Consider the following 15,277-nt stretch of genomic DNA (forward strand, 5'->3'; position numbering starts at 1 on the left):
CTGTACCTGGGACATTTGTGCAGAGGCACCTGGGAGACTTAGCACATCCTCTGACTAATGTACCGAGGAACATCTTCAGGAGAGCTTGGGATGCCACGCTATCACCATGCAGCACCCAGCTCAAGTCTGAGACTCACTGCGCCATCTCTACGCTACTGAGGGCAAAGGAGGACACGAGAGTTTGCTTGAAGGAGAAGAAAGCATGTGTCTTTTCCAACACAACATATTCAAAACATTATTTTTGTTCACTTGGCTCTCAAGAGACACCAGCATGAAGAGGCAGACTGTTTTTCAGGCTAATGCTTAGTGCTTTGCTAGATGCAAAAAAATAAGCATAAATGCAAATTACAGCCAGCCACTTAAAAAAATATAAATCCACCAGCAATTATCAGGATGATGACGCTAATCTTTTCATATATAAAAGAATAAAAACGCCCCTGATGAATTACAGCCCTGTATTCAACTGAAGGGTACAGCTGACATCTACAAGACAACAGTGGAGCTCAGCTATTTCTATGAAGCTCCAGGAGTCCAAGACAAAACTACAGGAACTTGATTTAAATTCATTAAAACCCCGCCACTTTGCAATACATTTCCCTGTATTTTTAAGAGCTGGGTTGTTACATTATTTAAATTCAAACAACCATTTTAAGCATTATTTGCTACACCATAAGTAGCAGAGAAGAACATTTCCCCTCCCTTGTGGAGCATCAGGTGTTGATCACTGGAGACCGGTTATTAGACTAATTGGTCAGTAGTTTCATCCATATGGTAGAAGACAAGCCGTGCCCGCGAAGGTCTAAGCCAACATGTGCTGAGGGCCTCGGAAAGGCTCTCATTGATTTCACAGGACTTTTGGATCAAGCCCATGTATGTGGACATTAGAGATGAGCCTGCTCTTGTAACAGGATGATCTGTTTATAGAAAGTATGTTTATAGTGCAGATCTGGTAATTCAAATTCACATGTTTAGGAGAAACAGAGTTCTTCCACTTCCATAAGGCCATGGCTTGCAAGCATCTGCTTTTTAATCTATACCCAGGACACACACCCCTTTCAGGAAGCAGAATATTCTGCACACTAAGGTAAGGGCTCACCTCCCAGGCACAGACTGTTGTTTGTTGATGTGATCTCTGCACTGGACATGTGAAGCGATTTACAGGTTGGCAAAGATGACCCCTGGCCTCTGTTCAAACTTACCAGTGCATGAAACGACGAGACTGAAAAGATTCCAAGACGGCCCATCGCAACTTTCGTCGGACGGCTGGCAAAAGCAAGCAGTCTTTTAGGGTTTGGGAGCTCCCCTCCTTGGAGACTAGCCAAGTAACAGCGGTACCGAAATAGGTCCATCTGGAACTGTTCAAGATTTTGTTCCCAAACGAAGATCTGTGTACAGTGAAGATTGAGGAGCAAGACACACGAGAAAAGAAGGAGAGAGGAGAAAGAACAGGGTGGTAAATACCTTGAAAAAATTTTATTGTTCCCAGTAAAACACTTTTTTCACCAATGCTGATTTCACTCAAGAAACCTTGATTCCCATTCTTTCCCACTCTCCCCTACCCTCACAATCCCCAAAAGGATACAAATAATAAAACGTTTTCATTAGATGGAAAACAACTTTTTTTATGTTCATAGCAGAAGTCTTCTGGGACAACTACTCCTTTGATACAATGCTAATTAATAGGATTAAAATTTCATTTTTAATTTTCTTTGTATTCCAGGATTCTCTTCTGAGCAGTCCCTTAAGAGGCTTCTTTCATGCATCAAGGGCATCTGAGGAACAAGAAGACCACACCCCACCGAATTCCAGATACAGAGCGCCCCAAATCAGCAGCCACAGCAGCAGCGTTGCTGTAAGCATCAACAGAGCTTGCCATACTTGAAAAAGTGTAGCACGCTGGCAATAATTAATCTTATCAGAGGAAGAGTAGTACAATCAGCCTATGTAAGGACTTTTTTAAATAATTCAAATTGCTGATAGGAAACAGTTTCAAAGCATTTAGAAAAACTCAGTTACATAAAGAGAGAGACTGCTCTGCCCCCTTACTGTGATTGACAGCCTCTGAGTGGAGCCCTTTCAACAGAGGCGAACATCTCCCCCCTCTCACGGGCTTCCAGGGGGTACAAAATCTCTTCAGCTTAGCGCATTAGGGCCTGGGCTGCTCCCTACGGTTTGCATTACAGGCATGTTTGGCAGCCATGGTAAAAGAGCTACAAACTAATGAATTAGGAGCCATATGTTAGTTTCCTAAAATAAGGTGCCGCTGCGGCAGTAGGAGAGACATCTGCTCCAGGCTCTCTGCTTCAGAAACACAACTACGTTGTCCACTTCAAGTCAGAAGGAGAGGTCCTGAGGGGCAGCCAGGGTTGCAGCCATGAGGTCAAGGCAGGCCCTTGTAACAAGCAGAAACCAGGGGCGCCTTCATCGACCCATCTACCAGGAAAAGAACCAGTCTCTTCCATGCTCAAGACAACAAGCAACAGCAGCATTTGCTAGTCTGTGACCAGCTCTTCCCTAAGGCATCCTGCTGCCGTAGCCTGGTACCCTCTTCACTCCCCTAAAGCTCTCACTCCACCTCCAGGCAGCTAGCCAAATCCCTCATGCGGAGGCCAGGAGAAGACAGCCCATGCTGTACCTTAGTGCACGTTGTTTGGAGAAACGGTGCAACTAGGGCTGCCAGCACGGCTGTCCTGCCAACACATGTCCCGCCTGCTCTGGGATGCTCTGCCAGCATACACATGGCATAGCAGGAGCAGACAGATGTACTGCTAATCTGAAGAAGGCCTTAAAATATTTGCTAGGGGCTTATTTCACATAAGCAAGTGAGATTACTTGATCCAGTATGGTCTTCTTCTTCTTGGAGTCCGTTACTGAGGACAGCTGCATTTCACCCATCTTCTTCATCTTCTCATCCATATCAATCTTCTGCTCCAGCTTTTTTATCTCTGTTTTCAGGAGTTTGACGGTGTCCTCTTTGTGATGCTGCCTTGCCACTGCAGTTGCACAAGCTGAATGGATTGCCGTGATCCAGTTCTCCAGTTCAGTCTGGCTAGAGGTCTGAAGAGAGGGGAAAGAGGGGGAAAAGAAGTCAAGATGCTCTTTAAAACTGATTGGAGATTAACAAATGCAATCCCAAGGAGTTTCCTTTCCCTTTGATCTTAAGATCCAAAGCCTTAAATCCACTTACAAGAGAAGTAATAAGAACCCCATCATTCTTAAGCAGGCCATTTTTAACTCAGCGCTAGGCATTCAGCACTTAGAATTACACCTATATCTGTGCTTTGCAGCTGGGCAGTGTTTCCCAGCCAGGTCTCAGGAATTACCTTCCCTGTTCAATACAACGCTGCTATAATTTGTAGCTCAACATTTAATGATGTTTTCTAAACTCCCAGTTCCTTAAGGCAAAAAATGTAACAGCCTCTGTGGTCTTCACAGTATGGAGAGTTTTTTTGGCACGCAACAGTTAGCAATAAATAAATGGCATAAAACACAACCATAATATCCATGAGTAGCTTTATTCTGATGCACAGACAAACAAGCTTTCTGCTTCTGAAGGTCCCAAAGCACTCTGAAGGCAACACTTGTTAACATTAAAGGCAAGCTCATTGTAATTTTTACTGTTCTGGTATTGTCCCTTCCCAAGCGTGTGTGTGATACTCCAGGAAAAGGGAACATTTCCCGCTCCCTGCAAGTGTTCAAGGCCAGGTTGGATGAGGCTTTGAGCAACAAGTACCCTTGGCCATGGCAGGGGCGTTGGAACTAGATGAACTTTAAGGTCCCTTCCAACCCAAACCATTCCGTGATTCTACAAGATATTAGGCTGGGGAATGGGTCACCAGTACATTCTTCTGGAAGAGCGCTATTCTGTTTAGAGGCTTCTGACACGGAAAAAGAGTATTTCAAAGCATCCCTTATCCAGACTTTCAAAATAAGAAGTAAATCTTCTTATTCTTCTTACTAAACTTCATTCCTTTTTACAGTAGGTTGTAAAACAAAATTTACAGCCAACTCAGGGTTGCAGCGGACTTTCTCTTGAGTGTCAGCCTTTAGCAGTAATCACAATGGTATTTGGTTTGTGGCTGAAAAAGTAGCAAGGTGCCAAACCACCTTGTTCTAATTAAACTTTCTGATGATACCTGATCTTTTAATAGACAGCACAGTTTGACTTCTCCAGTTGCTAGCAGAGATGAAAAAGCTCATCCTCACTGCTCTCCTGGCGGTCACAACTAACAGCAAAGGATGTGGCTTACTGAAGCCAATGAGAGATTCCCACAGAAGCCTAGCTCTGGCAACCAGGTATGCAAAGGCTGGAACTTCAGGCTGATGCGCCCAAAACTTCTGTGGTACTGAAGCTGGTGAAACACATGTCCCAAAATGACATCACTTTCCTTAGTTTAGGTTAGAAGTCCCAAGCAGAGGACAGGGTCTACACTGGGAGGACCGATCTCTTACTCGCAATTTTCTTGTCTCCAGTTGACACTGAAGAATGTATTACAGAAGAATGACACAGAATATATTACTTAAATTGGTCAGGGTCCCTGACCAAGTAATAAAATTAATAAGGGTTCATTCATAGATAGGGGCTTACAATGTCTTATCACCACTGCTGAAGACACGTTCAGCCCACCTTGCTGAGGAATGACTGCTGAAAATAGAAAAATTATTTGCAGAACGGGAAATACTTTGCCTACGGTCAGGTGATGAAACCCAGCCCCCAGCAGAGAAGAGAGCAGCACTGGACTTACAAAGAGATTGTCTGTTTTGTTAATTCCTAGCAAAATCGTAACAGCAATTCAATTTTAAAATATTATCTGTATACCAGCTCATCCTGGAGGTCATCTCTAAGCATGTCGAGGAAAGAAGGGTCAGCAGGAGGAGTCAGCATGGACTCACCGAGGGGAAATCATGCCTGACCAACCTAACAGCCTTCAATGACTGAATGACTGGCTGGGCAGACCGGGGAGAGTGGCGGACGATGTCTACAATGACCTCAGCAAGGCTTCTGACACTGCCTCCCATGACATCCTCCTATGTAAAAATCTGCACTAGATGAGTAGACAGTGGGGTGGATCAAGAACTGGCTGAATGGCAGAGCTCAGAGGGTTGTGGTCAGGGGCGCAGAGTCCAGCTGGAGGCCTGTAGCCAGTGGTGTTCCCCAGCGGGCAGCACTGGGTCCAGTCCTGTTCAACTTACTCATCTATGACCCGGATGAAGGGACAGAGCTGGAGAGCTGGGTGGAGAGGAACCTAGCGACGTTCAACAAAGGCACGTGCAGGGTCCTACACCCACGGAGGTACAGCCTCAGGCATCAGTACAGGCTGGGGGCTGACCTGCTGGAAGGCAGCTCTGGGGAGAAGGACCTGGGAGTTCTGGTGGGCAGCATGTTGCCCATGAGCCAGCAGGGTGCCCTTGGGGCCAAGAAGGCCACTGGGATCCTGGGGGGGCATTAGGAAGAACGTGGCCAGCGGGCTGAGGGAGCTCTGCTCTGGTGAGGCCACATCTGAAGTGCTGTGTCCAGTGCCGGGCTCCCCAGTTCAAGAGGGACAGGGAACTGATAGAGACAGGCTGAGAGAGCTGGGCCCATTTAGCCTGGAGAAGAGAAGACAGAGAGGGGATCTTATCAATGCATACAAACATCTTCAGGGTGAATGTCAAGGGGGCAGTGTCAGACTCTTTTCAGTGGTGCCCGGTGACAGGACAAGGGGCAATGGGCACAAACTGCAACACAAGAATTTCCATTTGAATATGAGGAAAAACTTCATTACTTTGAAGGTGACAGAGCACTGAAACAGGCTGCCCAGAGAGGCTGTGGAGTCTCCTCTGGAGACATTCAAAACCCACTTGGACATGATGGTGGAACCTGATCTAGGTGAGCCTGTTTTAGCAGGGAGCTGGGACTAGATGATCTCCAGAGGTCCTTTCCAACCCCAACCATTCTGTGATTCAGAGTCAGTTTTCTTTCTGGTTTCCTGGGGAAAGGGAGGGAAAAAGAGAATCTGGAATGGATTTTAGGATCTAAAGACTCTTCTGGTAGATGAGTAGGCAAGGGGAATCACTCCACTTCTCAACGGAAAGGACCACATAAACAAGCTGCAAACATCTGATACAGAAGTATGTGGTGTCACAAGTTGCTCTGAGTTCCTGGAAAATGCATGTGACATCTGCAAGTAATGGATTTGTGTAGGCATAATAAGAACTGATTGCGCAAAGAATCATCGTGTAGGAGGTATGTGATGTCTCTAGGTGCAATGCAGTGGGAAGGCTTGTTACAAGATGTCCAATATCTGTACGCATTACAAGGCAACCCTATTTTTCTCCCTAAGTACACAACATCTTCTGCAGGTCTGGGGTTTCTTCTCATCAAAACCGCTACTACAGCACTGTGTAATGGATGGATGGATGCGCACAACCTGAGCAGTTAAGTAACACTGCTGAACAGCCGTACACATGCATCGGCTGCTCTGAGTGCAGCAGAGCAAGCCCTACAGCGCATTACTTCCACCACTGCAGCTGGTCTCATTCCCGTCTCCCCAAACCCATCCCTGCTTTCTCTTCTGCTTTGCTAGCGATGCATGGGTTCTATGACAAGGGACACATTAACAAAAAATCTCTGCAAGGCGATATAAATTATTGTTTTTCATTTCAAAAAGGCTCATTTTTGCTTTTTCCCACAAAGTTGCATGAAAATCTACCCATGGCATAATGACACAGGGCTTTTTATTGAATAAGGCCCTGTGTTGCCACAAAAGAAATGTACTGAATGTGACCTTTTCAGTACTTAGCACTGGCATTAATTTTATGAGAATTAAGGTTTTTCCTTAGAAAACTGCATGGGAAAGATTTTACAGCTCCTATCAGTAGATTGAGAGGAGGTGGCGCTCCACAACCTTTCAAGAACACACTGAGACCGTAAGCACCACGCTTACCTCCTGGATTAAGCTCTCCAGGTGGCAAAACACACATACAGTGCCCAGGAAAGGCACCAAGTAGAAAGGGGCAGTGCAGTATTACACTATGAGCTAAGGAAAAATCAGACTGAGGTGGCAGAGAAGCTAGCCTGCCAAAAAAAAAACCCAAATTTTTTTTCAGTATGCAATCAGATAGTCAGCCTATTTAAGATGTGAGCCAGCACCACTTCCTTTGAATCAGTAATGTCTTTTTATTTTGCATGAATATGAGAATCTAGCCCCTTGTTTAGGACAGCTGCAAGAACCTATGAGACAGTGCAATTTTAAAGATTTGCTCTGGAGTACAGGGGAGTAATGATGCGGGGGCACATCCTACCACAGAGTACCTTCTGATTTAAGAAGGCAAGAAACTCTGAACTCATTGCCACTGGAAAGGGAAACAAATAAGGGACTCCTCTGGTGAAGAAAACTAAATCAAGAGAGGAGGAAGTGCTACCACCTCAGTACAGGCTGGGGATTACAAATAAAAAGAGTCTTGATTAGTGACAACTTGCAATAAGAAAGTAGAAATCCAACCTGAAAATCACTCAGGGAAGCAGCAGTTACCAAAATCCAGAAATCTTCTTCAGTGAAACCATCAAGTAATGCATGTTTTTTGATGTAAATACTGGATTTTTTTAAAACATACCCTGTGAAATTCAGACATTTCTATTTTTTGATTAAAAAAAATCAAACATGCGCTTTCAGTCTCCTCTCGGGCAACAGCAAGATGTTGACTAAGGTCCGTATGAACAAGAGGCAAATGGATTATGCAGCACCACTGGGAAAGTACCTGGAGGTCCAAGTACCCCCTTGCACTTCTGACTCCTCTTGGTCTTGTAAACTCTTTGAGCCTCCCCACAAGGTCCCATCTTTGATATGTCTCTTATGAGACACACATCATGTTATAGCACATTTAATGCACTACTGTATGTCCTACACTGTAACTGGCCTTGTCTGTGTGTTATAAGCACACCGTCAAACCATGCAAAATTCCCGGTTTGTACAGGGTAATAACAATATTACGTAATTCTTGCTTTGTTCCAACCATCTACACAAAGAGGGTCCGGTCAGTCAATAAAACCAGCAGATCTGACAGTGATTCACATGTGGTGGTGGGTCCCTTGAGTGGCATTTACCAAATATATCATATCCTTGCTGCAGCACTGCCAGAGGAAAATCCCAAAACCACTGGAGTCAGTGGGATTCTTCCACTGATTTCAACTACAGCTAACACTTCCTCCTTGGTCGGAGACAGGAAAAGGTAACAACTTTGTGAAAAACTTGAACCAGACCAACCTGAAAGAGGAAAGCATCCCCAAGGGAGTTGCTGAGACAGAAGACAAAGTCCTTCTTGGGGTGTTCAGGAACTGCTTGCACTATGCTGTTTTCCACCCAGACAGCATGCTTTGGGATGCTGTTGTGGTCAATGCCAGATCTGCCATCAGTCTCATAAAAAAACAACGTGCATCCTAAAAGAGACAATCGTATATTAGCAAGCAACACATTTAAGCATAACGACCGCCCTGTATTATTCAGTGCTGATACTTGGGACTGTAAATCACCTGTAAAACTGTCACAGAGATGGAGGATTTGCCAGTGCCTGCTCAAATCTTCAGCACTAGCTGAAATCACTAGTGGAGAGCAGTTTTTAGCCCAATAAAGCGGTGGTTTCCACACCATAGGGGCACACCACCAACTGTATGGTACATCAAACCGTGCCCCAGAGGACCATTTTGTTCACCTTAGCATTCCTAAAATGGAGCCAGCCACAGACACGAGCCGAAAAAGTCATGGGCAGTAAAACACAGTCCCAGATGAGAAGCACCACTGTAAGTCCCAAAATGGGAGTCCTCCCCAGCCACCCTGTCCCACCAAGGGGACCACAAGGAAGACGCAGGTGTGAAAGCGTGTCTCCCCTGGCACTGCCGAGCAGACAGGCCCCCAGGCAAACCCCCATGGCCCTGCCTCAGCCTCCTGCAGCTGCTACAGCCCCTGCAAGGCAAAGATCAAGCGAGTTAAATTACTGGATGCAGATGAGTAACTGGAAGAAAAAGAGACTGGAATGAGCTGTGCTTTCTAAAAGACAAACATACAAAAAAGCCCCAACAAACAAACAAACAAAAGGCATAAACCATATTCTTATTCCACTATAATATTTCGGATCTGACTCATGGTGATACCGCCAAAAACAAAAATGCGTTTTAGCTGGGGACAGCAAACAACCTGCTTGGGTTTACAAAATAATCCTTACAATTCTCAGAGAGAGGCGGGTAGCAAGTCTGCAATTTGGGAGACTCCAAAAAAAAGGGTCTCCTCTTCCATCTTCCCACATTATCTACAGTTGTTTTAAACTAAAACAGGCACATTGTTTCTCTGTCACTGGAACTAGCCCTCTCAGTGGCAAAGGTGCTACCCAGCCTCTCAGAGAAGTATTTGCAGCCAAACAATACCAGCTGTTAACTTCAAAGCCTCCTTTAAACACTAACATTATTAAGGCACAGCAATCTAAGGAGCAAACACTTCACTTCAGTTAAAGCACTTCAAAATAAAACTGCCTCCGTGCTCATCCTTCCCCCCTTTTCCTCCCAGATGGCCCTTTGTTTGCCTGCCCCTCACAGCAAGACCTTCCTGCCACATAGCCCCCCTCCCAGGAGATCAGCCCCCCCTGCCCCTGCCCCCTCCCTCCCTCCCCTTTCATTTCCCCAGTCTCTCTAACCACCCCAAGGAAGGGCTGGCACCTAACTTTGCTGTTGGTTTTAAAATACTGCTGCAAATTACAAAAAAGAAAAAGAAAAAAAAGAGTGCTCTAAAAAAAGCATTCTGTGGGGAGGACAGGGCTTTAACTACACTGAGGTTTCTGGCAATCCCACCCACAGCAGAAGACACAGCTCTGCCTCCCCTGGCCCACAGAGAAGGCTGGTTGCGGGGGCGGAGAGCGAGGCCAGTCCCAAAATCCCGCAAGCGTCGCTTCCCGTTTTACTGCTGATGCAACCACATCAAGATTAATTAGAGGTCGCTTTAGGAGGCCAGGTCCCGAGTTTCACTGCTCCGTTAACGTTTATGGGCATTTATAAGCACTCAAACCCCAAACTGCAGCATGCTCCTAGCAGGAACTGCAAAAATTGGGAGAGAAAAGGGTCTGCGGGGCAGCAGGGCGGCTGGGTGCTGAGGGCTGCCCATCACCAGATGGGTGACACAGACAGAGCCAGCATCTCCCAGGTCACAAACCAGTCTCCGCAACCAAACCATGGCTTCCCATCCACACCGCGAACGTGTTGCGGCTCGCTGGGTGTTGATACTCCTGAAGCGAATCTCAGAGAAGGAGAGGCCAATGGCACTAAGCAACAGGAGTTACAAGAGTTTTAACAGTTGGACTTGATGATCTCAAAGGTCTTTTCCATGATTATATGATTCTATAAGAGGAATGCACACAAAGACAGAGCCCCTGTTTGAACACGTGCCAGTGTCATCACTAGCCAACTCCCACCATCACGTGGCTGCAGCTGCACACAGGTATTTAGTTTGTCAGCCAGCCATAGACATGCTTCTTCAAGGAACCCAGTGCTCGGAGAAGCCACCCTAGGTGGTGCCAGCAGGCCTCCAGGCAGGGTATGAACCCCACTTCAGTGCAGCACAGACATGTGTCTCTGCCTACACGCATGCCATAATGTAAGCACATCAACGACCATCAAATAAACCCCCCCCTCTGAAAAACATCAGGACCACTTCCTCGTGCTTTGGTTTAATTACACTGAAGCTCACAGTGGCTTTTAAAGCCTAGGCTACTGGTTTCTTCATCTGCAGCAATACACAAGCCAAAGGACACCACGGACGCCCGTCTGGATAAACCCTTGCATGCTTGCTCTGTACCTTTGAGGGAAACCCAGTAGTGCTTCCATTTCCTGCGCGTGGCTGACTCCACTTTCTTGTTCTTCTTGTGCACCAGGAAATTTTTGACGGCCAGAGCACCAGCTTTGCGCACCGTGCCCTGGGCGGCTGTCAGGAGGATGTCGGACTGCCCTGGGGAGCTGAGGGTGCCGCTGCTCTGCTCGTCGCTGAGGGCAGAGCCAGCCTCCTCCAGGTTCTCGCTGTTGGTGGTGCTCATCTCAAGCTCCCGGCGGAAGTTCTCGTAGACCCCTTGACGAAGCCCGTCACCTGTCGAGCTGCTCCCGCTGTCGCTGCCGATGAAAGCCCGACTGGCCGTGGGGGAGTAACTTGAGTTGGTAGCATTGGAGCGTCTAGAAAGGAGGTCGGTGTCGGTGGCTGCTCCCTCGATCCCACTGTCAGTGAACTCGCTCCCCTCGCCTGCATTGACATCCTATTTGCAAGAGAGACACAGCGTGACATGAAGAGCCTGGCCCAGCCTGGCCTTCTAGAGAACACCGACAGAACCCGAAACACCCAGGTGGCACCACATTTCTTCACACCCCCATTTTGTCTGGCACTGGAAATCACTCCTCTCTTTTTCTTCTGAAGACAAACAACTGGAAGAAAAGGTGGGATAGGCAGAACTTCCAGCACAGTTTAGGAAGGACCAGTCACACACACACACAATTTCAGGTTGTGCCTCTACAGCCTTAGCATTTTGGAATATAAGACACAGCATCATCTGTTTACATTAAGCTAACAGTGCTAAAGGTTTTGCAAAAGGAGAACATATGGTAGCAAAAACTGGCAGTGTCAAGAAAAGCAGCAATCAACCTACGCATTTTGAAAAGAAAACATTAGTATCGTACATTCACACCTACAGCTGAAGACACATTTTAGACATCCCAAGCTTGTGATTTACAAATTATATAACTAAATAGGTACTTTTTTTTTTTTTCTCCTAAGAGGTTAATGTATTTGAGGTTACTTCTGTTTTGTGTCACTTCTACATCACAAACCCTAACGAGGGGCCACAGGATATCCCTTGCCAAATCCCACAGTAATAGACCCTGACAAACCACTGCAGCAAAAGACCCTTCTCGGTCCCCAAGAGCTCACAGTTGAAGTATCATAAGAGACAAGAATATGGCTGGCTTGAGCAAGGCAGGAAATAACGTGACTGAATTCAAGTTTCGAAGTAGCTCAGGCTGCCCCCTGCAACAAGGCTGGTGCCCAGAGGGGGCTAACTGCTACCGCCTCAGCATCCAAAGGCACTTGTGGCAGTTTTTGAAGGAGGACAGTAAAGGCCAAGCCCTGTAAGTGGTGACAAATATGTTAGATACTTGGGAGAAGAGGGAGCCAAGGACGAAGGTGCAAAGAGGTGAGAAATACGGCCAAAACAACAGATATTGCAGCCTCTACCTCCCTTGCAAGAGCAGCTGGTGCTTGACTTACGAGTCTTAAACAAAGTGAGGAAGTCTCTGAGAAGAGGTGGCAGAATGAAGTATTTCTTTTGAGAGAAAACAAGCTTCTAGGTGTTGGTTCGAGCACGAGTTTCCTGTGAAGGCAAGAGCAGCTCTGCAGAAACCGAGAAACCCTCTACCAAGCCCTGTTTGAAACCTTCCTCCTGTGGAGCAAGAACTGGATGAGGAAACCTTAGGGGGAGGGGAGGGGTGTTGCTGAATTTGACCAACTTTTAAGGCATTAATTTGTAACGGATGGGCCTGTTCTTCATAAATGCTACCTCTCAAGGGAGTCTTGGAGTCCAGCTGGAAGAATAAGCGCTTCCTTCCCTGCTCAATGAGCACAGTTATCCTAGTCAGTCTGGTTATTTAATGCAACACAGCGATAGACAAGCTGTTCTGGACAGGCCAATATTCCTCTACTCCCACTGCCTGTGAATGAGCCGAGCAGGGCTTCCTGTAACTGCAGCCATCTACCCGCATAGAGCAGTTTTCACAATGACATGTTTTTTCCTGCTGTTCCAATACATTTGGGTTTTGGAAGCCAATTATCTTCCAATTTCTTGCAGCTCTGCAAAGGAGGGATAGCTGGAGAGGGGAACTGCAGCTCTGCAAAGGAGGGATATCTGGAGAGGGGAACGGCTGCTGCTCAGAAACCAGTGTTTACAAAACACTGCCGTGAGCGAGCTTTGAGCGAGCTTTTGTGCAAGCTGGATGGTGCAACTTCTGATGACAGCACTCCATCTGAGACCCCATGCACCAGGGAGCCAGGACTGGCATGACCACTCAGCGCTCACGCCCGAGGCACTGCGCCTCTGCCAACGCAGCTACATCAGCATAAAACTGGAGCGCCAAAGAACTGAACCGGATCGCCCATGTTCACTGGGATAATTATTCCCATAGAATGATTGGGGTTGGCATTTGTTTCCTGGGCCCTTCTTCATCCATAATGTCTTTAAAGGGAAAAAGTGTGCCACTCACACAGCATAAACAAATGTGCATTCTGCAGTGAACACGACATACAAGCAACAAAAATTACTTGAGGTTTTGAGATATGTATTATATGGTTAATGATTTAATAAATATACAGTCTGTCTCATAATTATTTTATCCATGCTATACAAAAAGTATAGAGTTAATTCCAGAATTTCAGCTGATGTTACTTTTAGGAAGCACATCTCATGCTTCAACCAGAATTAATCGGTTTTTAAAAATGAAGAGCTACTATAACAGGTCACCAAACTGAGGGAGATGGGATGTGTAATTTTGCCAGTCAGAGTATGCATGAAACTTTCTTGGTGCTTTTTAGCAGATGGAGTATTTTTTCAAAAACAGAAGTGCACCCAGAGATGATGCACAGCGCTGCAATGCAGGCTCTCAAGGTCACTCGTGCACAGTGTGACACAGCCTTATTGTGTAACCTTGGTGAGACACAGCATTGATTGCCTCAGTTTCCCCTGTCCATAAATGCAGACTATACTCTGGAACTGATACATGGGCATAACAGTTTACTGTTTATAAAAAAATGCAAGGATGGAAAACTCGGAGTGAATGTTATATATGCTCATGAGCTTTAATTGCAGCACATTTTGAAAACATCTTTATAATCTTCACCACAGTGCAAGTGATAGGCTGGATGGGTCAAAAGATCTTTTCAGCATAATGCTGCAGCCCTGCCCCTAATCTCCCTCTGTACCCTGCACTCCCTTTTCCTCTCTTAAATATCCTGTATCAAAGACTTCTAACCAACTGATTCAAGCCCTTCGGTAGGAGGAGGGTCTGGGCATACAAAGGTCAGAACGGTTCAAAATCTATAGCCTGGTAATATTGTTCACACTCATGAATTATGAAACGTAGCATTGAGTGAGCTTAGCACTTTCGGAAGTCTGCTGTACGAGAAGATTGGTCTCAGGGTTAGTAGGGTTAAGAGCATTCATTGCACAGGTCTCTGACTTCTGAGCTCCTGCTGCAATGTCAGCTCGTTCTCATCGGAGGGTATGAAAAGCTCTCCAGAAGCAGCCAGCATCTGCTCTGGCTGTCTCACAGTGCTATAACCCGCATACCGAAGTGCATTCAATTAAGAGTTCAGCAGAAAGTACAGAGGTTTAGTATTGCGCTTCCACAGAAATGTGCCACGGCTGAAGGGGTAACAGTCCCAATCCAAGCAACAAACTGTAGCAGGGTTTGATGAACACATCACTGGGGGCACAGAACTACTCCTGCAAATTTTCAAATGACGATGCTGAAAATTAAGCATCCCAGCTCACACCATGAGCAGCATGGCTCTCCACTGATGAGATCAATGTGGATACACAGGCCTCTAGCTTTGGTGTCCAGCTACTGCCACGGCCACCACAGGCTGTTGCTCTTGAAGGAACGCAAACATTGCATAACCTTGATGATAGCTGTTTAAGAATTACTCATGTTTCCTGCTTAGGCTATCAGAGAGCCCCATGGGCAATAGCAATGTCTCTCTCCTCCAAGGAAGACTTATTACTGTTCTGGGTCCATAACGGACGTGCCACAAAGGCTTGCTAACGAAACAGACATTCTGCTCCTCAGCAGAAGGAGTTCCCAGGCAAAAGTTTCTGAAGCCAAGAGTGAACTACTCAGCTCAGCCTTCGCTACTCACCCCTCTGACTCCTGCCCACCGTCCCTCAGCTCTCCATCATGATGCTGATGGCATGTGCCAGGCACACCACAGAAGCTGGGAGACAGCTGAAGACTGCAGAATGCTCATTTCTGAAGCCTGCAGTTTTGGACGTTATACACACATTATCACAAAATCACCAGCACATTACTCTGGATTTGCAATTCCTATCACCAAGGGACTCTGTTTTATTTCACGGGTTAAAAACCTCAAAAGTTTAATTCAGCTCTGTGTAAGGTTCAAGACACTGCATCTGATATTCTGCATCTCACCAGAGAACTTGTGTTTTGTATTTTCAGGCTGGCAAACAGCTGTCTCCACACAAAGGAATATTTTTTGCCCCAAGA

General features: G+C 46.3%; 1 protein-coding gene across 11 annotated transcripts in view; it reads right to left on the reverse strand.

Moving 5' to 3' along the window:
* Positions 1–15,277, reverse strand: part of TIAM1 (TIAM Rac1 associated GEF 1) — a 195,266-nt gene that overhangs the window by 58,125 nt on the left and 121,864 nt on the right. For all 11 annotated transcript variants that reach the window (XR_008746823.1, XM_055801745.1, XM_055801742.1 and 8 more), the window contains 4 exons: positions 10,821–11,268; positions 8,247–8,419; positions 2,833–3,057; positions 1,200–1,385 (listed from right to left, as the gene is read on the reverse strand). Coding sequence is in view for 10 of the 11 variants with exons in the window: in XM_055801745.1 (XP_055657720.1) it covers positions 1,200–1,385; positions 2,833–3,057; positions 8,247–8,419; positions 10,821–11,268 (1,032 nt within the window). In the remaining variant the exon portion in view is untranslated. The remainder of the gene's footprint in view (positions 1–1,199; positions 1,386–2,832; positions 3,058–8,246; positions 8,420–10,820; positions 11,269–15,277) is intronic.

The sequence above is a fragment of the Falco peregrinus genome, chromosome 4, assembly GCF_023634155.1.
Source record: "Falco peregrinus isolate bFalPer1 chromosome 4, bFalPer1.pri, whole genome shotgun sequence".
NCBI lineage: Eukaryota > Metazoa > Chordata > Aves > Falconiformes > Falconidae > Falco > Falco peregrinus.